Source organism: Populus euphratica, unplaced genomic scaffold (genome assembly GCF_000495115.2).
Source record: "Populus euphratica unplaced genomic scaffold, PopEup_1.0 scaffold65.1, whole genome shotgun sequence".
NCBI lineage: Eukaryota > Viridiplantae > Streptophyta > Magnoliopsida > Malpighiales > Salicaceae > Populus > Populus euphratica.
In genome coordinates this window covers 694,523-720,374 of record NW_011499943.1, presented here as the reverse complement: position 1 = coordinate 720,374, position 25,852 = coordinate 694,523, and the positions used below count along the sequence as shown (strand labels likewise).

Genomic DNA, 25,852 nt, shown 5'->3' with positions numbered 1-25,852 from the left:
AGCCGGGTCAATTCCTATTTTAAAAAAAATTCAAAACGACGTCGTTTTAGTAAAAAAAAAAGCAACAATCAACGGGTTGCAACCGGGTTTTGCCAGGTCATCCAGGTTTCCAGATCAACCCATCGGGTCATGGCTTATCTTATTTTTTCATCAACCCGGCCCGGGTCGACCCGCCGGGCCGGGCCGGGTTTCAAAATTATGGTCAGAACCAAACCAAATTTGATTACCCATCAGCTAATTACGACCAAACATATTCTGTACTTTTGAGCATTTTTTAAATTCTTTTTACAAATTAACCCCATGTTTGTTGAATCTCAAAACCACATCATGGAGGTGTGTTTGCTCGTGAACTTTTTTTTTTATCATATTAGTTAAATTTTAAATAAATAGGATTGATAATTCTGAAAAATTAATTATAAATTTATCATGATTAGACTATGTATGAATTAACTGATAACCCTCATAATTAATTAATTAATTAATTCGGCTAGGCATGCAACTCAACCTGGTTAGAACCAAACCAAATTTGATTACCCATCAGCTAATTACGACCAAACATTAATTAGCCATCAAGTATTCTGTACTCTTGAGCATTTTTTATTTTTTTTTTACAAATTAACCCCATATTTGTTGAATCTCAAGACCACATCATGGAGGTGTGTTTGCTCATGAACTTTAAATTTTAAATAAACAGGATTGATAGTTCTGAAAAATCAATTATAAATTTATTATGATTAGACTATGTATGAATTAACTGATATAATTATTTAGGTTAGGTTCAAGAAAATATTTATGTTGTTGAGCAATAAATTTAACAAAAAATTTATAATTTTCAATTTAATTATTGAATTATATTCAAATTTTACTAAGATTTCAACTTATTAGTTTTATCTAAGATCATTGGAAGGTCTAAAAGGCCTTTGAATTAGGATCAAAAGGTGTTATTTGGGTTTGTTTTGTTGCTTTTCCTTTTTCCTTTTTTGACTTCTTGATTTATTTAGGACTTTTCATTGTGTTCTTTTTTTTTTTTGACTTCTTAATTTATTTAGGACTTTTCATTGTGTTCTTATCAAGACACTTATTTAGATTAGTATTTTAGATTTATTCGAGTTGTAAATTTTTTATAAAAAAAAAACTAAAATAGAAAATATTTAATAATAAAATTTTAAATTAATGTTTTTATATGGTAATTTTATTTGATAGAATTTTATATATATTGTTTATTCTTTACTGTTGCTTCAAACTTTCTATATACATTATACTTAAATTTATGATTTTTTCCACAAATATTAAGAGATCATCGTATATATCCTCATAAACCTTGACACGTTTTGATGAATTTAATCTCTGAAAAATAAATAAAAAATATTCCAAACTTCACCCAAGTCTCAGAAACAAAAAATTCTCTGTACTACCAATACAAAATTATTACTGATACCGTTCATTCTCATTGTTGAATTAATAAAAATTTAATGTAGGTGGGTCACGAGACAGGAAGTATAGTTTTCTAATTTTCAATAATTTCTAAAGGTCTTGTCCATGCTATGGACTACGTCCTTGCTGAGCTGGCAATAGAGTGCACGTGGGCCGAAACTAGTGGACTAAAGAATCTACCGGGAAGGACTGAGTGTATCGTGTTGGCGATATTTGGTAATAAAGCAAATATTTCCGGGTTACGTACACGTGGCGTAACAGGATTCCAGGGGTGCCCAAAAGTATCCTGCTCATCCTGTCTCCCTTTGGATATGTCTATATATGGAGCTGATCCATCTTTCTCTTTTGGCATAATTGCGTCGTCCTCCCTTTTTTGGTGAAAAATATAGAATAAGAAGAGAAAACACAAGAGGGCCAAGAGATGGAGGATGATAAAGTAGCTGTGAAATCATCAAGGTTTAAAAGAGTTTGTGTGTTTTGTGGTAGCAGTAAAGGCAAAAGGGATTGTTATCGTGATGCTGCTCTTGAACTTGGCCAAGAACTGGTATAGCAATTCAAAAACCTTACTTTCTCGATCTTATTTAGTCTTGTAAGTCCATAAATATAGAGTTTTCTGTGATTCCATGTGAAGGTGTCAAGGAGGTTGGATCTTGTTTACGGTGGAGGAAGTGTTGGATTGATGGGGCTAGTGTCTCAAGAGGTCCATCGTGGGGGAGGGCATGTAATAGGGTAATTATGAATAGCGACCGTGCAAGCTTTCTTGTCCACATAATTTCATTTTCTTCTTCGAGTACTGATCTGTATCGCTATGTCTTTTGTTGCTTTCTCCTACAGAGTCATCCCTAAAACTCTGATGAGCAAAGAGGTAAGCAGATTAGGATTCTTAATCCATGTATAGAAACGATTGTCTCTTGTTGCTCTTAGTGCGTGTTTGTCATCGTAATAGCTCCTGTGGTTGTAATTTAAAAAAGTAAGTTCATGAACGCAGTCATGAACCAAACACTTTCAAGTTTATAACCAGGACAAATTAAACACAGCCTGCAGCACCAGTAACCACTACAGAAACAAAACATATCCTTAATTAATTTACCAATCAAGACATGATTAAATGCTTTGTTTTTTGTTATGTGCAGCTAACAGGAGAAACAGTAGGGGAGGTCAGGCCAGTAGCGGACATGCATCAAAGAAAAGCTGAGATGGCCCGCAATTCTGACTGTTTCATTGCCTTACCAGGTACCTGATCTCTCTCTTTCTCTCTCAAATAATGTTTTTTTTTTTCTTTTCTTTTCCTGATGCTTATGTGTTAATATATATTATATTATATTATATTAATTCAACTAGGTGGGGATGGAACCTTGGAGGAGTTATTGGAAGTCATTACATGGGCCCAACTTGGCATCCACGACAAGCCTGTAAAGCTACTTATGTCTTAACCTTGGATAAGATTCAAATTAAGAAAGTTCTGTTGCGCTCCAAGGTCAATCCTTAACTTAGTTCTTGACATTACAGGTGGGTTTGCTTAATGTGGACGGTTACTACAATTACCTGCTGACTTTTATAGACAAGGCAGTGGATGATGGGTTCATCATGCCATCTCAGCGTAGTATTATTGTCTCTGCCCCAAGTCCCAAAGAGCTTGTTCAGAAACTTGAGGTGGGTTCTTGTGATCACATCCTTTTGGTTGATTTGTGTTTTTTTCCAATTGTTTTACTTTATTTGGCAGGAATATGTGCCTGTGCATGATGGAGTTGTTGCCAAGGCTAAGTGGGAGGCAGAGCAAATGGAGCTCAACGCATCTTTGCAAATTGAAATTGCTCGTTAATGGCAGAAATTGACCATATGAAAAGTTTTTTTTTTAGGATTTTATTCAAATTATGTAGGGTTTTCTCCTTTTCAATTTTGTATGTATTGGTCTAGAAAGGAAGAGGAGAATTTCCATACCAGAAAAAAAGGAAATATTAATTTGGTAGCTAGTCTTTTGTTTTATTGTGTTCTGGAAGAAATTGGCACATGCTGTTCTCTTTCAGATAAATCTTCTGTGAATGAAAAAAAAAGTAGAAAAAAAGCAGCCTTTTATTCTCTCTCGCATGCCTGTCATGGTGCTGCGCTCTGCTCTATTGTCTGCGTGTACAGTGCATAATTAGGAATGTACATCCTGTGCGATTGTTCATGACGCCGTCCGGATGGTGACCCATCAGAACTTATTACAAAGGCCAACTCACAATTGCTAAACTCGGTCCGGCCGGTGATTCCATTTACAAATCTTCTTTCTCGATATATATTTTATTATTTTAAGGTTAACTAGAAAAAAAATATTAATTGTGTAAAATATAAGATATATATTTTAAGGTTAACTAGAAAAAAATATTAATTGTGTAAAATATAAGTGATTTGATTGACTTTGTTTGTACTCGGCTGAACGAACTTTAATTTTTTTTAAAATAAAATAAAATAAAACAAAAATCGTTTTAAATTTACTCATAAGTGATCCACTAATATATTTTTTTTAAAAAAAAACTCAATCATAAGTCATGTAAAACAAGTATTAATTACCTGGTTACAAGCCCCAATGTATTGGCACCCACATAAAAGCTTCTCTTTGTTTTGTCTAAAGACTTTTAATTTTTTTTTATCCAATAGATTTTTTTATATTTGGTAGCTTAATGAGAGTTAATCCCCTTCTTAATTGCTTCTTTTGAAGCTTCTAATGGATTCTTTTGTTTCAAGATATGTTATAATTACACTCTTTTTTAAAGGAAAAAAAACTTTATTTTCTAGTTTACTATGGCATTTGCTAGATAATAATATAAAATAAAATTTGACTTTATTTTAAATTGAGATAATATTTAAATTTATGCATGTTTTAAATTTAGAAAGCTTTTTACCTTGAAAATCATTACTCATACAATTCTTTCGCATCACTTTCATCGATTCTTATCCAATCGGGCCATGATGTAAATAGATCATGCTAGCTACCACGACAGCGTTTTGTATCCTCCCTCACTCCAAGAAATTGCCCTTGACTTGCTAGCATTCTTGGGTTTCCATATTCCTTGTCGTCAGCCTTATTTGTGCAAATATTATTTGATCATGCATGACTTCATCTAAGAAACAAGAACATGTTACCACCGGAAAACATTACTCGTGCCGTAGAGATCAAAACAAGGACAGGAGGCGATGATCTCTGCCCACAAACTCAAAACATCTCTTTCAACAGCGGTGAGAAGACAGGCCGGCTAATTATGCACGGTCCACAACTCTGACAACATTAATTGGGCTCGCACGTCCGTCCATCACTAGTCTACGTGTACACCATAGACTAGCTAGCTAGCTAGCTAATACATGCACCTGCTAAGGACGCCAGCTAGAAGGAGGTGTCCATGTGGCAGAAGTCTAAGCTACTTCAAGAATACAAGTCACCCATTGGATCCCTGGAACGTGGACTGCCAAGTGATTTCTCAATTATTATGCCCCAAAACATAAGGAATATGAAATTGAAAATCAATCTCTATCGGAGAAAACCTCTCTCTGAGGAATGCTCTTTTAGAGTTTTGAGGTCGAATGTTGACTTTGGATCAAAGGCGGATCAAATTTACTATATTATATTTAATATGACTCTGGTTTTTTAATCTATAATTGTTATTTTGTTTTGGGTTGATTATTGTTTTTTTAATTTAATTTTTTAATATTTAGTTAATTGATAATTATTACACTTCATGGTTTTTTTAAATTTTTTACTTCTAGTTAAATAACTCATTTCATAGACTTTATATGTTAACATGAATTAGTATTATTTTTTTGTTTATTTTTTTATTAGTATTTAATATTGTTTGTTTTCCTTCTTTAAAACATGTTTTTGTTCATTCAATATCTTTTTTTTTTCAGAAAATATTTTATTCAACTCGCAATAGAGTATGGGTTATATAACTAGTTAGTGTGTCAAAACCAAGTTCATTTATTCGATGCATTGAAAAAAAAGCTATTCAGGAATTTTATATAATTATATACACATTTTCACAATACTAGATCTAATTCAAGATTGAATTAGAAAAAGGTTTGGACACATGATAGTTGAATCAATATTTTTATTAAAATAATATTATTTTTTATTTTATAAAAATTCTTGAGTATTGACTTGATTAAGTTTGATGAAGTCAAGTGAATTACTAAAAAACTTTTTAGGTAAACCATATTTTATTAAATTAATATCTTATTTGATCTAATTATAAATTCAATCTAGATTAATTTTCACTCTCAAACTTCTCCAATCAAGCTTCCAAACTAGACTAAATTTAAAATTATACTCATAATTTTCTAAATTAAGAAGTCTATCCTATGAATTAGAGTAATTTGCAAACAGTCTTATAGATTAGTCCATATATAAGAGACCTAATTGATACATATTATATCATAAAACTATTATAATTTTAAGATATGTATAGTCTCATGCACACGTATATTTATAATTTTCGTAACTTCAAAAGTCAGTACCCTTCTTGATTAATAAGTATGGAAAAAGACTAATTCATCAAATGGTTCGACACAATTTCTATAATGGTCCCTCTCCATCATTGTCACGACCTAAACTTTGGGTCTATAATTGGCAATGTAAAAGTGATTCTCTAAAGACACATAACCTATAGTAAGTCTCAAAACATACATATCATAAATCAGATTATATAGAATTACCCAATGTTTCATAAACTTTCAAAATATTTCTAAAAACCAATAAAAAGAATTAATAATTTAAAACACTTATGCGTTAAATAAAATTTAGCCTTTGGAATAAAAATCTGAACTTGAATAAAAACAGTATAATAATAGAGAGTCTATAATATCAAATAAAAAGGAATAAGATAGAAAGTCTTGTGGAAATAAGCAAGTCATATCAATAAAAAACAAAGAAACAGGAACTCTCAATAAAATCAACATGCTAACAGAAACTAAGGACCTGTAAATAATAATAAAAAGGAGGGGTGAGTTCAACTAACTTAGTAAGAAAATAACATTTAATGTACATCTTAGATATTATAAATTATAAGTCGTGCATATCTTACACACACACAAAGCATATTAGTATATGGTAGTGGAATACATGTAATTATATACACATTTTCACAATTCTAGATCTAATTAAAGAAAAAGTTTGGATCACATGATAATTGAATCAATATTTTTATTAAAACAACATTTTTTTTTTTTACAAAAATTCTTTGATATTGACTTGATCAAGTCAAATGAATTACTAAAAAACTTGTTAGATCAACCATATTTCATTGAATTAATATTTTATTTGATCTAATTATAAATTCAACTCAAATCAAGTTTCGACTTTCAAACTTCTCAAATCAAGGTTCCAAACTAGACTCTATTTAAAATTGTACTCACAACTTTCTAATTTGAGAAGTCTATCCCAAAAATTAGGAGTAACATGTTATATCATAAAACTACCATAATTTTAAGATATTTATAGCCTCATGCATACGTATACTCATAACTTTTCTGGTTTCGAAAGCAACTTAAAATGCGAACCCTTTAATAAAAAGAAAGTACCTTTTTTGACTAATAAGCATAAGAAATATTAATTCATTAAATGGTTTAACACAGTTTCTATAAAGACCTTTTTGCATTGTTGTCACGATCCAAACTCTAGATCCATAATCGGCAACATAGGAATAGTTCTCCAAGGACACCTAACTTAAGCTAAGCTTCAAAACATACATATCATAAATCAGATTATATAAAATCACACATCATTTCATAAACTTTCAAAATATTCTTCAAAACTAGTAAAAAGAATTAATAATTTATAAAACTTATTACATTAACAAAATTCAACTTTTAAAATAAAAATCTAAACTTGAATAGAAACATTATAATAGTTATAGTTGGGCATTTAAGATATCAAATAAAAAGGAATAAGATGAAAATTCTCATGGAAACAAGCAAGCCATATTAATAAAAAACGAAGAAGTAGGAACTCTCAACAAAATCAACATGCTAATAGAAACTAAAAACCTAAAAAAAAAAGAAAAAAAATAGAGAGGTGAGTTCAACCAACTCAGTGAGTGAATAACATTTAATATACATCTTAGATATTATAAATTATAAGTTGTACATATCTTATATATACATGTATATTAAGCATATTAGCATGTGGTAGTTGAATACATGTTAAATAACATATAAAACCTGAAGGTTACTAGAACAAAACACTATGGAATATTTGTTACACACAGGTTGGTGCCTCTCTCACCAATTAGCTATATAAAAACAATGTGTATAAAGGCTAACTACTCTCTATTAGTATAAAGTTTATGACAAGTATGATATCAAGACATAATAGATATTCATTTAATTATCAAAGCAATTGAATGTCATATCGAATATGATCTAATTCAGCATAATGCTAATATATATTCAAGAGACTGATGAGTACTTGACAAAAAATCAACATATATAGATATTCATGAATATTATATGCACTTATCATATAATCAACATACATAACTTATTTATGTTACATGTATATTAAATATTATCTCACTTGCTTGAAAAACAAAGGCAAAAGACAAACAAATATAGAACAAAGAATTATTAATGATTGCTAGGAAGTATGTCAGCATAACCTGTAACAAATATGAAAAAACACTAAAAAATAACTCAAAACAGATAATATAAAAGATTATAACTCTATTATTTAAGATCAAAACATAAACATAAATTCAAAATTGATTCACCTAATTGATCCCGAACATGTCACAATCTAACCGAACTTAAAAGAACCGATTAAACTCCACTGCTTAGTCAACTAGTTGATAAAAAAGACCAACAGGCTGACAGCAACTATAAGCCAGCTGGTTGGTTGGTTTAGACCATCCGGTCAATCAACAACATCAAGCCAATTGGTCGGCCAATTTAGACCAATTGGTTGCTCTGAATTCTAGAATCTTAATTTGCTAGTTTAAAAAAAATTACAAATCTCTCAATTAGTTTATTTTAAGCTAAAATTAACACCATAAACATCAATTACACCTCCTAAATTATTCATATATTAAATTGATATACTAACTATTATATGAATCTTAAATTAAAAAAATTACAAATCTCTCAATTATTTTAAGCTAAAATTAACACTATAAATATCAATTACACCTAAATTATTCATATATTAAATCGATATACTAACTATTATATGAATCTTAAAACACTTTTTTAATCCATGAACTATCAAATCTCCAGTAAAAAAAAAATCATAATACTTAACTACTTTATCAACCCTTCTTGAAACCCAAAAGTGCAAGTTTAGATATAACTAATTTCCTTATTATTTTTGGGAGAAAAGCCACGGAAGGAAAAGAGGAGAAGAGCAAAACAATTCTCTTTAAATACATAAATTAGGTTAGGTTATTGGATTACCCTTAGCTTGAATTTGATTGGCATAACATGGTTCCTACAATCATTGTCACCTTCAAATGGACCTGTTGGGTCCATAAAAGATGTATACCTAATCTCTCAACTTTCTTTAATTTGCCTTGTCAAACTAGATATGGTTCTCCACTCCAAGTCAATTGGTAGCTTGAATCAGTCGTTTGTTAGTCCAAGTGCTCAAATATTAACTGCACATGGTTCGACAAGTTGGCCACCCTTCGATTTTCTTCTGGTTAGGTGCTAAGGCCCTTTCAACAGCTTTTTTAAATGTGTGACTTAGTAATGGTTCCTAGAAGAAGCGCAAGGGAGCACCTTCAATGCTAGGAGTACTAGCCATAGGGTAGACCTTGGTCCCCTCGCCCTCTGTTAGTAATTTTGTACTGCATGACATTGGATTGTGGCGTACATTGATCCATGTAGACTCGAGGTCTAAGGCCCAAATAGTTACACCGACCGTGACTCATCGAACCTGAAGGCTACATTTGCTGGGTGCTAGCTACTTCACCAAAAAGGTTCGCTGTTTGGCTAAATAGGGAGTAGTCAATCAATTGCCATGTGTGGACCCATCCATGGTATGTGATATCTAGGTGTAATCGTACGACTCCAAGGCTAATAATTCCGACAGGAACAGCCAACAATTTTTTCTTTCCTTATCTTTATCATAACCCCATATTTCAAATCTGAGGTTCTTCGAATCCGATGGGAGAGCGTGAAGGGCTTTTTTGGATAAAGCTCTTAGAATTCCATGATTATCCCTTCCTTCGTATAACGAACTGTACCTGGAAAAAGTAGGCGGATTTTAAGAATATTCTTTTCCAAAGTCATTTCCAAAAATATTTAATGCATTAAACGAGTGGTCCTCCATGGCAGAACCGGATTTTAAGAAAATGGAGGCGAATTCTAAGGTATATTCTTGATTCCCAGGTTCATGCCGAATAATCAAAAATTTTAATCAAAATGATCTCATTTTAAAAAAAAAATTGATCATCAACCTGCAGGTTGAGCCAAGCAACCCGCAACATAGATCTGAATCGAGTCTTATAACCATGTCTATATGGTATCTCTCGATTGAAGCTAAACAAGTCCAGTTTTGTAATGAACAAGTTCAGGTCATTAAGCTTGCTCAATCTGCTTTGAAAATACTTCAGGACACGTTCCAGTGGATGGCGACCATTTTCTATGGAAAACTGCAAAGAGCAAAGGCAATTATCTAGGCTGTACATGTCAGCGTCAATAAGAAATTAGGACAGGAACCAAGGCTGCATTAATTAATCTATTCAATACAACAAGAACTGGCTTCAATTTTTCCCATTAACGATCTGGTACAAACAATTAAACAAGTAACATTTTTTCATGGATAAATAAATTAACTGTTAAGATTTTGAAGACAAGACATGGGAGAAGAGAGAGCCACGAGCAATTTAGATGAAAGGTATGGTAATTCATATTGATATTTATACAGTTTTTTATTTCTATATATTTACGACTATGGCAAAATTGTCTGGCAAAATTGTATTGAAGGCCAGTGAAAGCAAAGCTGCTCCATCTTGAGAAGAACATCAACTAGTGGCTGAGAATGTTGAGAATGGTAACTCTGGTTTTCAGTAATCTCCTGTAAACAGCCTCCAAACCCTCCTCTGCTTCCTGAATGGTTGACTCTAATGCCTCCAGTCCTTTCAATGTATTTTGCACCTGTACAGAATTGATGTCTTTGCTCGACTTCAGGACAAGCAATTCGGCGTCTATCTTTCTGAATTCATTGAGTTCAGCTTCGCATGATACACGTTTGGATTGAAATAGTTTTGAAACGACAGACCAGCCATGGGAGCTTGATCTTGCCTTTGTCTGAGAAACCATGGACAAGAGAGATTGGAAAATCTCGAGGCTGATTTCTTTTACTTCTCTTAGCATGCTGACTGCATCGACTGCTGAAGTGATGTTCTTCTCCATGCTCTTCAAATTTTCGAAGCATTTGCGGATTGTTCTATCTAATTGTTTCCTGGACATCTTGTAAGCTTCAACTTCACTTGCGAATCCAGATTCTCCACCTTTTCTCCTCCTGAGAGATGATTCAAGTTCCTGCAAGCACTCCTTCATTGATGAAAAAACATCTCTAGTTGTGCTGCACATGTCCAACAAGAGCAGAGATCCACTCAACACCTCTTCTACCCTTTCTTTTTGATGTTCATTGGAGAGGGTTTGTTGTGTTAATGGCGACCGAAGACAATCCTCAACACACTCATACAAGACTTTGAGGCCACTCAATTTGTGGTAGACTGAAGTAGAAGTTGTTTGTGATGATCTCAACCTGTCCAATTGATCTTCTACGCTGACATTTAGAGGGTGAGATCTTGAGGGCAAGCTGATAGAGCGAATGTGGCAAGCAGCCATCTTATCCTTTAGCAGAAGAACGCTGGTTATTGATGTTGATACAATTGAGCTTGGGAGATGTTGTTCAAGGCATCTCTCATGGGTCTATTATATAGACAATAGGAAATAACAATAAGAAATGCGTGCATCCATACCCGCATTTGCTGTCATGTGGCCTTTTTCTAACAATGCGACTCTCTCTCATTATTGTTGTAGTTCAGGAAGCATAATGCTAATAAAATAATCTCAATTGATGATAATTTTTAAAATAATAGTAGCATGACTCCTTGCAACCCAGACAGGAATACGATCATCACACCGTATGAATAATTTATCAGGAATCTCATCATGTGAAATGTACAGATCTCAATCTCGCAATAAAGATTTTGGAGCTCTTCATGATATTAAAATGTTATGGTAATCAAAATACTGTTAACATAATACAAGTCTGACATAATTGTTTCCTGCTTCTTGGACATGCGGCTCTACAGTAGGGTATCGACTAACCTGTACAGACTAGATTAAAGATGAAACACGTATAGCGAATAGGTGAATCTTGCTTGATCACATGCCAACCAGCTTGTAATTATCACATATGTGCATCATTAACAAATACATTTCATGTTTTGTAGAGATATATCATACTTGCACCTCTTTGCCAAATTCACACGCAAATAATGGCCTGTCAAGATTCCAGATGCTCCCAACCAGGTCTATCAATTGGAGCTATTTCCGAGCCTCACGATCCTTTTTGTTCTGCACAGAAGCTCGATCAAGATAATTGTGCGTGTTGAAGATATGGGTGCAATCCACTTGTGCACATATATATTTTATTTGATTCATATCCTTAGGCAGGGTGTCATGGCAATGAAGCAGGAAACAATTTTGTCAGTGATTTGAATAACTGATTTTCATTCATTTCATTAACATTAGAAAATAGTGTTCGTAGCAATGGCTTGTCAAATTTGCCTCAGGAACAGCAATGTATTATGAGATGGTCTGTGAATTTCACAGCATTCTAGCTCAAAGTCAAATGGACTCTGATGTAATGAAAATTTTTCTGTCGAGGATTCATTGGCACGTATGTTAATATTAGGATTATCTTATAGGAAGCACTCATCTTGAATCATAGCAATGATGAGAGAAAGCCGGCTTCTGTCGGAAAATGCAACACATGACAGTGATGCAAGCCTGGGATGATGGAATCTGAATTGCGACTCTGTTCGGTATATAGTAGGTGCAAGAGGAGTTGGCTTGAACGACTTTGAAGTTGGACCTACATTACATATCCCACTGATGGAGGCTTTCTTCTTCTTAAGGGAAGATGGATGCCTTTGTTGGAGCTCTATAGCTGCTTGCCATTTTCGCTCCATCAGCTTGGCTTCAGAATCCCATCCCCTAGCTCAGAGTATTAAGTTGCACTTGGAAATGTTGAGATCATCTCAAGAAACATCCTCATCAACCTGCCAAAGATCGAGTGGCCTCAAGACTTTATACTAGTGCTTGGACGATTTTCTTCAATCGTCACTCTCCTACCAAGCCCTCTGCAATGAACATTGAAGCATGCATGATTAGTTAAAAACTGAAGCAAGTGATCTTCAAGTTACTCGATGACAATGGAGAAAAGTGCACATAACCAACCTTGGACAAAGAAACCATCTTGGCGTGTCCGACAAGAGAATCTGAAGAAATCAGTGTTGCTGTGTTCGCATCCCTCTTAACTGCCGTTTCTCTGTCAACAAAATTAAAGGGAAGTGGCAGCTGGTCTGTTGAAGTCCAAACGTGTAGTTGATGCCAATTAAGCAGAGATGATCGATGCTGAATTGCTTGCTTTGAAATCAAGCAAAGACATTAGTTTTCTACAAGTCCAAAATGCTTTGAAAATTTTGAAGGCATTTCATTGGAGCATTCAGGAAGTAGAAGAGGAGTTGGAATCTGTCTACAGACTACTAGTTAAAACAAGAGTCTCTCTTCTGAACATTCTCAATCACTAGATCATTAACTTCCTCTTGGGGACAGTTTTTTTTTTTCCCTGTCAGCTAATCATCTGTACATTGTTATCATCTGACAGCATATATAATAAATACAAAGAAGAACACGCAATATACTTGAATTGTTTAATCTCAAATGTTGCCTTCCCTCTCTTTCGTTCTCTCTCTGTCTCCATATGAACGCTGCTATTCTTTTTTGGATAAATGAATTCTTCATTACTATTATCTTGAAACAGTATGAAGGAATGTAAGCTTAGTGTTTTTTCTTTTTGCTAATATTTAGTCCTAATATAAATTCACCCAATCTGATCAACACACTGATAAAGAGATTCTAAACTGTCTTTGCGTCACTGGCATATGCAACTGCTGCTTCTGTCCCAGTCTCAGTTTCATGGCTTTTCAGGACTGGCATGCCTTTCTAAAGTTGTTGGGAATCCTGTTGGTTCTTCCCCTGTCAAAATAAAAGCATAGTTGGCATACCCAACTCAGGTTTAATTGGGCCAAGGGCTTCGAGTGACCGATTGATTCAAAATGATGTTGTTTTAACAAAAAAAATAAAATTAATAAAATTTCTTAAAATTAACCTGGCCTATTCTAATTAATCGGACTATGAATTAATATGTCAACATAGCTAATATTTAAAGTTATTTAATAAAAAAAATCAGTCTCAATGAGATTTATACTGACTTAATCTCCTCAACTTCTCGAATGCTACACTGCAAAACCTTCAGTCCCTTCAATAAATTTTGCACCTGTACACGGCTGAATTTCTTGCCGATGAGACTGGAGTTGGAAAGGAATAGATGAGATTTACTCCGAAAAGACTATCCCTTCTTTTTTTCCTTTTCTAGCCAACATAAATGTTCATATGACTGGTAAAAAATGAGATGTATTTTTCAATAAAGGACAGTAATGACCGCTGAGAGACGAGATAAGAACTGGATCCAGGTTCTGATGATCTCTCAAGGAAGTGTAAATTTTCATGACTATATATTCAAGGAGAGAGATGGATGGAACATGTTTTAAGATAATTGTTATTGCATTGTATTAGGTTCATAGTGATCTTCGTACACTTGAATATTTCTATATATTTACAACTATAGCAAAATTGTCTGGCAAAATTGTATTGAAGGGCAGTGAAAGCAAAGCTGCTCCATCTTGAGAAGAACATCAACTAGTGGCTGAGAATGTTGAGAATGGTAACTCTGGTTTTCAGTAATCTCCTGTAAACAGCTTCCAACTCCTCCTCTGCTTCCTGAATGGCTGACTCTAATGCCTCCAGTCCTTTCAATGTATTTTGCACTTGTACAGAATTGATGTCTTTGCTCGACTTCAGGACAAGCAATTCGGCGTCTATCTTTCTGAATTCATTGAGTTCAGCTTCGCATGATACACGTTTGGATTGAAATAGTTTTGAAACGACAGACCAGCCATGGGAGCTTGATCTTGCCTTTGTCTGAGAAACCATGGACAAGAGAGATTGGAAAATCTCGAGGCTGATTTCTTTTACTTCTCTTAGCATGCTGACTGCATCGACTGCTGAAGTGATGTTCTTCTCCATGCTCTTCAAATTTTCGAAGCATTTGCGGATTGTTCTATCTAATTGTTTCCTGGACATCTTGTAAGCTTCAACTTCACTTGCGAATCCAGATTCTCCACCTTTTCTCCTCCTGAGAGATGATTCAAGTTCCTGCAAGCACTCCTTCATTGATGAAAAAACATCTCTAGTTGTGCTGCACATGTCCAACAAGAGCAGAGATCCACTCAACACCTCTTCTCCCCTTTCTTTTTGTTGTTCACTGGAGAGAGTTTGTTGGGTTAATGGCAACTGAAGAAAATCCTCAACACATTCACACAAGACTTTGAGGCCACTCAATTTGTGGTAAACTGAAGTAGAAGTTGTTTGTGATGATCTCAACCTGTCCAATTGATCTTCAACACTGACATTTAGAGGGTGAGATATCTTGAGGGCAAGCTGGTAGAGCGAATGTGGCAAGCAGCCATCTTATCCTTTAGCAGAAGAACGCTGGTTATTGATGTTGATACAATTGAGCTTGGGAGACGTTGTTCAAGAAACCTCCTCTGGGCCTCTTATATAGAGGCTAGGAAATAACAACTGGGATGCAATCCAGACTTGCATTTGCTGTCATGTGGCAAGGTTTCTGACAATGCCGACTTTCTCTCATCATCATTGTAGTTCGGGAAACATAATGCTAATAATATGGTCTCAACTGATTGTTATTATTCAAATAATAGCAGCATGCCTCCTGATAACCCAGACAGAAATATGATCATCACACCGTAAGCATAATTTAGCTGGAATCTCATCACGTGAAATGTACTGATCTTAATCTCATAAATAAGTTTTTGGAGCTATTCATAATGAAAATTTAAAAATCCTATGGTATTGTTGAATGATTGGTTACAAATTACAAGTCTCTGACAAGGTTGTTTCCAGCTTCCTTGACATGCTGCTCCACAATATGGTATCAACTTGAATAATTAACCACTACGAACACTATATTAAAGATGAACACACATGGAAAACAGGTGGATCTTGCTTCATCACACAACAACCAGCTTGAATTATCTCTCATGAGCATTCATTAAGAAATACATTCCATGTTTGATTGACCTATATCATCAGTGCACCACCGTGTCAAATTTAGATGCAAACAACAGGCTGTCAAGATTTCAGTTGCTCCTCACCAATTATATCATATCAGTGAGACCCATATCCGAGCCTCATGATTCATTTTTGTATTGAAGATCGGGAAAAATAAATACATTTGTATGGAAGATATGGGTACAATCCACTTGTGTGCACATATATTTTATTTGATTGATATCCTTGTGTAGGGTGTCTTGGCAATGAAGCAGGAAACAATGTTGTCAGAGGCCTGAATAAGTGATCTATATTCATTTCATTATCATTACAAAATAGCGAGTCAAAGCAACGGCTTTTCAACTTTGCCGCTTGAATAGCATTGCACCACGAGATGGTCTTTGAATTTTAAAATGTTCAAAATCATTTGGTGTAATGATGACATTTCTGTCTGCAACACGTGGGTTCTTGCTATTATGTCATGAGTATTTTATAGGCAGTACTCCTGAACTGTTATAACTTATGATGACAGAAAGCCGGGCCTGTTGAAAAATGCAACACATGACTGCATTTGCAAACCTGGAGCTATGGAATTTTAATTGATACTTCTTGGTTGTGTATATAATGGATGCTAGAGGTGTTGTTGGGAAGACGGTTGCTTTTTTTCTCGATAAGCCCAGTTTTTTAGTGACAACACCAGAGTCGTTATGAAAAACCAGATGGAGATATGAGAGGCGTTGCAACAAGGGACATCTTACAAAGTGTAGAACGCATCCCTGGAAGGGAGCAAAGATCAAGAACCAAAACAGCCCGCAAACGAAACTCCTATCAGAGTCTCGGAGAATAAACCCCATTAAAGACTAGGAAAAGAAGCTAAAACCAATGAAGCTGGAAGCAGGAAACATCCAAAAGGAAACAACTGAAAAGGAGTGGTATGCAATGGAAGACAATTCAATTGCAAAGAAATTAAAGCTTCATATCAAAAACTATTGAACACACTTGGCAAGAGCAAGCAGATTCTGCAGAACTTAGAATATCAGCTTGACCTGCAAAGAGGAATGGAACAGCTTGTCAACCAGATGCAAAAAAAAATCGGAAAAAACACCAAGAGCTTTGAGTAGAAACCAAAATTTCTGATTTTATTGTTGCAGCAGACAGAATAACCTGCAGGTGCAATCACCGAATCGACCAATCATGCTTTGAAATACCATGAGTTTCGAGGAACCTTGTCTATGCATTCTGATCCTTCAAAATCCAGTAATTGTGACACAACCATTCCATGGCCTAGGGTCATAATTTAGGATTGGTGCTGGTTTAAGGTCTCCCAAGAGGGGGCTGCCCAAGTTGCGGCCCTGCCAAGTTCTAGTCTCAAAACTCGCACTAATTAAGATGGTTCAGAGAAATTAATTATTCAGTGGCAGATGGTAATAATCATCAAGAACACGAACAATTAGCATGGCTTAGAGTTTGAAGTGCACATTCATTTACCAGTCTTGTTGTCTATAATTAAATGAGTGAAGCTATTCGACGAGCAGTAGAGTTGGGCATGTTTCAACATTAAGAAGGCAATAAGGCTTGCAACAATAAGTTTCCTAGCATTTTTCGGCCTCTTTGCTACGCTTGTCTCATCAGCTGCTGGATCACCAGATGGTATCCCTGCCCGTGAAGAACACTACTCAAGGCAATATGAAAACACTCTAGGATTGTGGGGACAACGGAGATCTTGAGCTAGTGTATCATTTTGACTTTCAGTACAGGGAAAGAAATCTTAAAATGGGAATTGGCAGTCCCAGTTAGCAGCTTCTTTCTCACTTGTATCTAAAAGGTAACAGCAGCAAGAATTTTATGAAGGATCCGCTGTGCTGCCTTTGGAAACTCGAGGACCAGAAGTTGCATGCATGCTACAAGATTGATTTTCATGAAAAGATTGTCACGAGTCTTCCATTTCTTACTCATTAGTTCTTCTCCTTGATTTTTCTTGATAACTATTATATATTCTTGTATATAAACTTTTATTGCTTTCATCCCACGTCAGGCGGAAAGGAAATGAGCTGTTAAGCACATAGCAAACTATTCTTTCGCTTTTTACTATAGAATACCGGGTGCACCTGCTGCAGACAGCTCTCTTGAGGTAGGGCTTGCCCTATAGCAGTTCAAATCTGATAGATGGGGTTAAATGTTAACCTGTTAATCCCAAAACAAACACAACCTTTACCATGGATTGCCAGATTCTCATGATGGGGAACTTGAAAAGTGAGACAACAAGTGATTTTGAGAAGTATTATGATTCGATGCATTCATAGTGATTTTGATACAATTGTCTGTCTGTACCTATAACTACCATAATTACAAAATTGGGGCAAGATTAAGGATGTTGAAGAGCACATAAACTAATGATTGAGTGTATTGAGGAGGGAAACTCTTACTTTTAGTAATCTCCTAAAAACACACTCTAATTCTTCCTCCACTTCCTGAATGCTGCACTCCAAATCCTTTAGTCCCGTCAATGCAGTTTGCACCTCTACATGGTTGGATTTCTTGCCAATTAGACAAATCAATTCAGAATCCATCTTTTCCACTTCATTTGCACAACCTTGTCCTTCACATGAAACACGCCCGGATTGCAATAATTTTGAAACCGCAGACCATCCAGTAGTTCTTTCCTTCGGTCGACAAATTAAAGATAAGAGAGACTCAAACACCAAGAGACTGGTTTCTTCAACCTCTTTTATCATGCTTACTACTGCAAACAAGTTCGAGTCCTTGTCCACAAGTGGTATACTTGTGCTCTTCTTTTCTGTTCTCTTCAGATTTCTGAAACACTTGGCAATTACTTTGTTCAATCTCTTTCTCGAGATCATATATGCTCCAACTTCATTTTCCATGCAGCTGGATTCCCCACATCTTTTCCTTCGAAGGGACGATTCTAGCTCCTGTACGCATTCCTTCATTTGAGAGAAAACGTCCCTGGTGGTGCCACACACATCCAATAACCGAATAGATCTTTCTAGCGATTCTTCTACACATTTGCTGTAATGTTCAGTGGAAAGAGCCTGTTGGATGAGGGGAAAATGAAGCAAATCATCGAAACTATCATGTAAGTCTTTGAGGGCACTTAATTTGTAGGATACAGATGATGAAGTTGCTTCTGATTCTCTCAACCTGGACAATTGCTACTCAACACCTTCGGTTAAAGGATGATTTTTGGATGGTAGACTGTCGGAACGGAGATGGAAAGTGGATTTATTAGAGGTAGACATGTTGATCTAGAAAGCAGTTTTGAAATGCTCAACGTTTAATTAGATGTTTGTTGTCCTGGCTAACATCAATTAGGCCATATATATATATATATATATATATAGCAGAAAAATGAAGACAGGAAGAACTCCATCCTCGTCTAGAACTTGTAATTGTTTATCATGTGGTGAGTTGGCAGTTCTGCCAATGTTTTGTCACGGTCGGATTTCGAGATGAGAAATCCCATAAAAGAAATCCTAACGGGATATCTCCAAGGACATGCACGAGAACATTGACACCATGGCTCTCAGGCAGTAGTTGACCATCACAATATTAATTTGATTCGAGTCTAAGTATGCAGATTGTGCAGATCTTCATGTGAAGATGGGGTGTTACAGGGTAATTGGAGACTTTAGCCTGCTATTCAATTTAAAATTCATGCAGGCCGTGTGTGTGATCTTAATGAATAATATTCGGCCTTCTGCTGAGAATTAAGTGAAGGAAATTGAAATAAACACTTCCACAGCACAAGTCTCTAGAAAGAAGATTGAGATATCCAACTGGTAATATATATATATATATATATCAGCTTGAACCTAGACCATTTATTGTTGGGATTCTATATACTACGTAATAGTCTATCAATCGAGACGGCAAGTCCTTCAAGAATTCAGCCTCTTACCCTTAGTCAAACCCGAAATAAAAAGCCAAGAACTGCAAGCAAGTTACATAGTTTAAAGAATGTGAAAAAGAGAAATAGATGGAAAATTTTACATACGAGCAGTTCATCCTTTCAGAAATAGGGAACAGAACATTCGTGTGGCACTTCTTTGGTAGCTCTTTGATTGAAAATCTTGAGGAACCATATATATATAGGCTTCAAAGCAAAAGGAGACCACCTTGGTCCTTTTTGGATGTCTTAGCTATTTCATTGAGCTTTCTGATGCCGTGACAGCATTTTCTCGGCAGGTTATGGGATAGACCTCCCAGATACTCAGCACAGTCAGGGAAGTAACCCCACACCGGCGAGCACAGTACTTCGGAAGGGTCTTAGTCATCATCTTCGCAGATACCATTTTGCTCTGACTGTATATATGTAGTACACAGAAATTCTATTTCAATATACATAAATTAGGATTAAAGTTCATGTCAACTCCCTCCATCTGTCCCCCTCTCTCCAGTACATTAATCTTGAAATTCTTACAGGACAGCCTCAGTTGAACGAGAATGAAAGAAATCATAGTTGTTTGTTTCGGTACGAGGTCTCATCTCGTTTAGGACCTGTATCATTTGGGCGTTCGTTAACTTCAGTCATTAAATCAACATAAATCATTTTTTAAATAAAAAACAACATTATTTAAAAAAAGAATTCTTGAAGTTGATTTGACTAACTCCGAAGTCAATCTCTTATCCAAATTTGATAAGATCTTATCATTGGAATAAAACCCGGTTTAGTTTAGCTGAATCAATTCACTGAACCGAGCTGGATTTAACAAATCGACCAATTCATTTTGGGCCATGAGAAAAAAGGGCCCATGGGCTCATATTATTTCTTCTTGTACCCAAATGGGCCAGAAAAACGATGGCCTAGAAATTGCAACTTTAGGACTGATTTGCTTGATCGTTGATACAGCACGACCCTCTTGAAAAGGAGAGCTTTGTGCTTGTGGCCAAGGCTTTGGCAAGATGTCGGCCGAACTATATCTTGTCTCCAAATATTCATCAATGTCATCTTTTAGCCCCGTAAGTTTAAGATTTTATGCTTCAGTCTGCCCTTTATTATTAAATAACTAATAAGAACCTCACAATTTTCATATTTTTTATTCTAAATTTTCTCCCACTTTTTCCTCTCGAATGATCATATCTCATAAAGACAATTAAGAGCCTATAAAAAAAATTTAAAACCAAATTTAGAAGGCAGAAGGAAGGCTATTAGATGATTGAGGGTCATGATTGGAAATTAAAAGGGTAACATTGAAAAATTTTAAACTATAGGGGCAACAATGTAAAAAGGAGACTTGAAATCAGTGACCGGGTATTGCTTTGTCCACGTAAATAATTCTCAAGCACCACCACATTTACGGCTCCTTTTTATTGAACTTATCTACCAAATCAAAAATGAACAAGACTATAAAAATCAAACAAATATCTAGGTAGTGTCGTTTTAACAAGATAGAAAATATTTTTTTCCTATATTTTTTATTTAAGAATAAAAAAATGCATTTTTATTTTTTTTAACTAAATACCTTTTTTATATAACTTTAACACATTTTAAATTAAATTATGTTTTCTATTTTCTAAATCTATATTTAATAATGTGGTCTATGGTGTTTTTAGATAAAATATATTAAAATAATTTTTTTATTTTTAATATCTACATATCAAATATTAAAAAATAACTAAAAAAATATCAATTTAATATTTTTAAATAAAAAATAGCTTTAAAAACATTTGATTGAGAGTTTAAAACATATTTCTAAACATATTATGGGATATTTATCACAGTTTCTGTTTATGTTTTTATGTGATTTCTAACAATATTTTTTATCTTAAAATAAAATAAAATAATTATTGTTTTAGTATTTTATAACTATATTAATATTTAAAATATAAAAATATATATAAAAAAAATCAAGCATTAATCTTGAAAGCTTTATTCATCAAAATCGGAAACATCCCTATATAAAGGGCTAAAGCCCACAGATACCCACGAGAAAATTTGAAGAGAGAGGACATAAAGCTTATACACCCCCACAGAGTCTCGTGCAGGCAAGAAAAACCTACAATGGCATCATCAACAAGAAACCCTTTACTCTCTTCAGACTTGTTTGGTTCCAAAGTCTTGCTTTCTCCTCCAACTCCTAAAACAACTAAATCCTCCTTCCTCTTGTCCAAGAATCTCCTAAAAATAGTAAATAAAAAGAAATCTGGTTCTTTTAAATCCCTTCAATCACAAGCAACCATAGCTGCTGCCTTACTCTTCTCTTCTTTAACCCCTCAAGCCCTAGCCCTTGACAACCCAGCACTACCGCCTACTCCTCCTCCGGTTATTGAAGCCCTTCCCACCAAACCATCTTCTCCTTTCGCTCAAAATCTTCTCGTTACAGCCCCTAAACCCCAGTCTGAGTCAACCTCTGACCTTCCTGAAGGTAGTCAATGGCGGTACAGCGAGTTTCTGAATGCGGTCAAGAAAGGGAAAGTGGAAAGAGTTCGTTTCAGCAAAGATGGTTCTACCCTCCAACTCAGCGCCGTAGATGGCCGTCGTGCCAGCGTTGTTGTCCTTAATGACCCTGACTTGATTGACATTTTAGCAAGGAGCGGTGTTGATATTTCAGTTTCCGAGGGAGACTCAGGGAATGGGTTTTTTAATGTGATTGGAAGTCTTTTTTTTCCGATTCTTACTGTTGCTGGATTATTTCTCTTGTTCCGACGGGTTCAAGGTGGGCCGGGTGGGACCGGTGGGTTAGGTGGACCGATGGATTTTGGCAGGTCGAAATCGAAGTTTCAGGAAGTGCCGGAAACCGGTGTGTCGTTTGCTGATGTGGCCGGAGCTGATCAAGCCAAATTGGAGTTACAAGAGGTTGTTGATTTCTTGAAAAATCCTGATAAGTATACAGCTTTAGGAGCTAAAATTCCTAAAGGATGTTTACTAGTTGGGTCGCCAGGGACTGGAAAGACATTGTTGGCTAGAGCTGTGGCGGGAGAGGCAGGGGTGCCGTTCTTTTCATGCGCAGCCTCGGAGTTTGTTGAGATGTTTGTTGGAGTTGGAGCGTCGAGAGTGAGAGATTTGTTCGAGAAAGCCAAGTCGAAAGCACCCTGCATTGTGTTTATTGATGAGATTGATGCAGTTGGGAGGCAGAGAGGGGCTGGACTTGGAGGTGGGAATGACGAGAGAGAGCAGACTATTAATCAGTTGTTGACCGAAATGGATGGGTTTTCAGGCAATTCAGGTGTTATTGTATTGGCTGCTACGAATAGACCTGATGTTCTTGATTCAGCTTTGTTGCGACCGGGAAGGTTTGAAAGACAGGTTACAGTCGATAGGCCTGATATTGCTGGTAGAGTCAAGATTCTTCAGGTAAGTTCAATAATGTTAACCAAGTTGTTATATTCCTCATATAGAATGTATAGAGTGTGCAAATTAGGATAAGGAAACAGAGAATAGAAACAGAATTGTGTTTTTGTGTGTTGTGTCATGTTTATAAGAGGAAGTTTAAGACAGCTAAACTCTGAATTCTAATACTGGTAATATAAGAGAAACTCTCTGTGAACTGATAGTTTTTCCGGTCTGGTTATTAATTGTCTGATAATGCATACTGGAAAACTCCCCATATTTGATGTGTATGTTTCTTGAGAAAAATGGACCGTTCCAAATTGGTCTGATTATGGATACTAGATAGATTTGTCTGATAATGCATCCTAGAATCAGGTTGTTTCGGAAGCCTGTATAGTGTTCGAGAATTCTGCTCTTGCTTGATCTTAGCATGGTGCACAATTTTACTTTTATAAATGATAGGTGCACTCTAGAGGAAAGGCACTTGCAAAGGATGTGGACTTTGAAAAGATTGCACGGAGGACCCCAGGATTTACTGGAGCTGATTTGCAGAACCTGATGAATGAAGCAGCCATTGTTGCAGCTAGGCGTGACCTTAAGGAAATAAGCAAGGATGAGATTTCTGATGCCCTGGAGAGGATAATTGCAGGACCGGAAAAGAAAAATGCTGTTGTCTCGGATGAAAAGAAAAAATTAGTTGCCTATCACGGTAAGCATGATAACCTTTTGGCCTTTCCTCTAGTCTCTTGTTATATCCCAGGATTCAATTTTGTTAGGCTAATTATGTGTGTTACTCTCCATTTGCAGAGGCTGGGCATGCTTTGGTTGGTGCACTTATGCCTGAATACGATCCAGTAGCCAAGATATCCATCATTCCCCGTGGTCAAGCTGGTGGTCTAACATTCTTTGCTCCAAGTGAGGAAAGGCTCGAGTCTGGATTGTACAGTAGAAGCTACCTGGAGAATCAAATGGCTGTTGCACTTGGTGGAAGGTTAGTACCTAGGAAAATCTTTTTAGGCATTTGAGTATCTTTGGTGCTCTTCAAGAGTGAGCAAGGGCAACAAATTCCCTTCTATTTGGACTTTAGTTTTTGAGCTAATGAGACTTGATGCAAATAAGGAAATTCCAAGTGATTTACACTACCTTGGATGTTTTACTACTGTTTCATTTTATATGACGATTTCTTCGCCCTCATCTAAAATGCAGGGTTGCCGAGGAAGTAATATTTGGTCAGGACAATGTCACTACAGGAGCATCTAGTGATTTCATGCAAGTTTCACGTGTGGCTAGGCAGATGGTAGAGAGATTTGGGTTCAGCAAAAAGATTGGACAGGTTGCCATCGGCGGACCTGGTGGAAATCCTTTCTTGGGACAACAGGTAAGTTTGAACTTGGATCTTTTCAAATCTGCCTTTTCTATTCACTAGCTGGTTGTTCTCTTATTCACCATTTCCAGCTCTTCTGCAACAAAAATATTGGATTAGCCCCTCTTTTGTTTTAATCGCAGATGTCATCCCAGAAAGACTACTCCATGGCGACTGCTGATGTGGTGGATACAGAAGTAAGAGAGTTAGTGGAGACTGCTTATTCAAGAGCCAAGCAAATCATGACAACTCACATTGACATCCTCCACAAGCTCGCGCAACTTCTCATAGAAAAAGAAACTGTCGACGGAGAAGAGTTCATGAGTCTCTTCATTGATGGAAAAGCTGAACTATATATTGCCTGATTGCAATTATGAGTATCAAACCATGTTGTATTGTATAAGTTTAAAACACATATCCAGGAAGATCAAAATTTTTGTTCTGTGAATTTTGGAATAACAAGGCTAAGAACTTGTAGAGTCAAGATTCAGCTATAAATTTTTCAAGTGATCACTTTTCTCATCAAACTGAGACATTGAAGCTGAGGATTATCACGCTGCCAAAAGTGTTTTTCAATTATATCTGGTGATAACCTTTTGTGATGAACAATTGAAACCTCTTTATGAAAAGAGAGACTTACAAATGAAATTTGAAGAGAAACTAGAGGGCTATGCATGGCCTAATTGCATAATTAGTTTACGGTAGATCTCTTTTTATAGATCTCTTTTTATATACAAAAACAATAATAAACAATTAATTATCTCATTTCAGAAAAAAAAAATTCAGAAAAAAAATTATGCAATGGCCAGTGCAATAGTTCCATTCCTAGCCCCATCTTTTCTACACCCTGATTAATACTTAAAAGTGTATTTTTATCAAGGTTTTATATCATCATTTTGCACTTGAAGTATCAATAACTTCTTAACTAAAACATATTTTATAATAACATATCTAATAATATAAAATACCTTTAATTTGTGGTAAATGTTAATTTTAAATGCAGGCCTATCACATAAATAAAAAGATTGATTGATGAATTTAAAAACTGAAATTGAAAGGACAAAGAGATGACCAAGCTTAAAAAAAAAAAAACGATGTTCGTACAGTCCAAACCGGAACACTGTTCGATAATTGAATCATATCTAGAGCTATAAATCTCGAATTTAAGTTTACTTTATATGAATGAAAATGTAAGATATAGGCCTATAACTTTCATACGGAGCTCAAGATTTAAAAAAGTCATTTTTCATTCCAAATTGTAGTAACAACAAAGAAGTCCGAATCTATTTTACAGTCTGTGCATTGTTTAGTGTTTGGCCCAGATCTGGAGTTTTAGAAGTCCAAATGAGCTGAATGTTTTACACAAG

General features: G+C 35.4%; 3 protein-coding genes across 4 annotated transcripts; 2 read left to right on the top strand and 1 right to left on the bottom strand.

The window, feature by feature from the left end:
• Positions 1 to 1,767: 1,767 nt before the first annotated feature.
• LOC105137268 (cytokinin riboside 5'-monophosphate phosphoribohydrolase LOG5-like) lies at positions 1,768 to 3,514 on the top strand. Of its 2 annotated transcripts, XM_011042964.1 has the most exons (7): positions 1,768 to 1,978; positions 2,066 to 2,163; positions 2,269 to 2,299; positions 2,568 to 2,667; positions 2,776 to 2,846; positions 2,944 to 3,087; positions 3,158 to 3,514. In XM_011042964.1, exons 1-7 carry the CDS (start codon positions 1,856 to 1,858, stop codon positions 3,254 to 3,256), a joined length of 666 nt encoding a protein of 221 aa, XP_011041266.1. In that variant the 5' UTR covers positions 1,768 to 1,855; the 3' UTR covers positions 3,257 to 3,514. The 2 variants fall into 2 exon arrangements, with proteins under 2 accessions (XP_011041266.1, XP_011041267.1); XM_011042965.1 differs by lacking the exons at positions 2,066 to 2,163; positions 2,269 to 2,299.
• Positions 3,515 to 10,307: 6,793 nt separating this feature from the next.
• On the bottom strand, positions 10,308 to 11,488 carry LOC105137266 (uncharacterized). Its single transcript, XM_011042963.1, has one exon. The coding sequence runs from the start codon at positions 11,254 to 11,256 to the stop codon at positions 10,429 to 10,431; it is 828 nt and encodes a 275-aa protein (XP_011041265.1). The 5' UTR covers positions 11,257 to 11,488; the 3' UTR covers positions 10,308 to 10,428.
• A 10,280-nt stretch (positions 11,489 to 21,768) lies between these two features.
• On the top strand, positions 21,769 to 25,030 carry LOC105137265 (ATP-dependent zinc metalloprotease FTSH, chloroplastic-like). Its single transcript, XM_011042962.1, has 5 exons — positions 21,769 to 23,146; positions 23,585 to 23,831; positions 23,930 to 24,113; positions 24,329 to 24,500; positions 24,629 to 25,030. Exons 1-5 carry the CDS (start codon positions 21,854 to 21,856, stop codon positions 24,848 to 24,850), a joined length of 2,118 nt encoding a protein of 705 aa, XP_011041264.1. The 5' UTR covers positions 21,769 to 21,853; the 3' UTR covers positions 24,851 to 25,030.
• Positions 25,031 to 25,852: the final 822 nt, after the last annotated feature.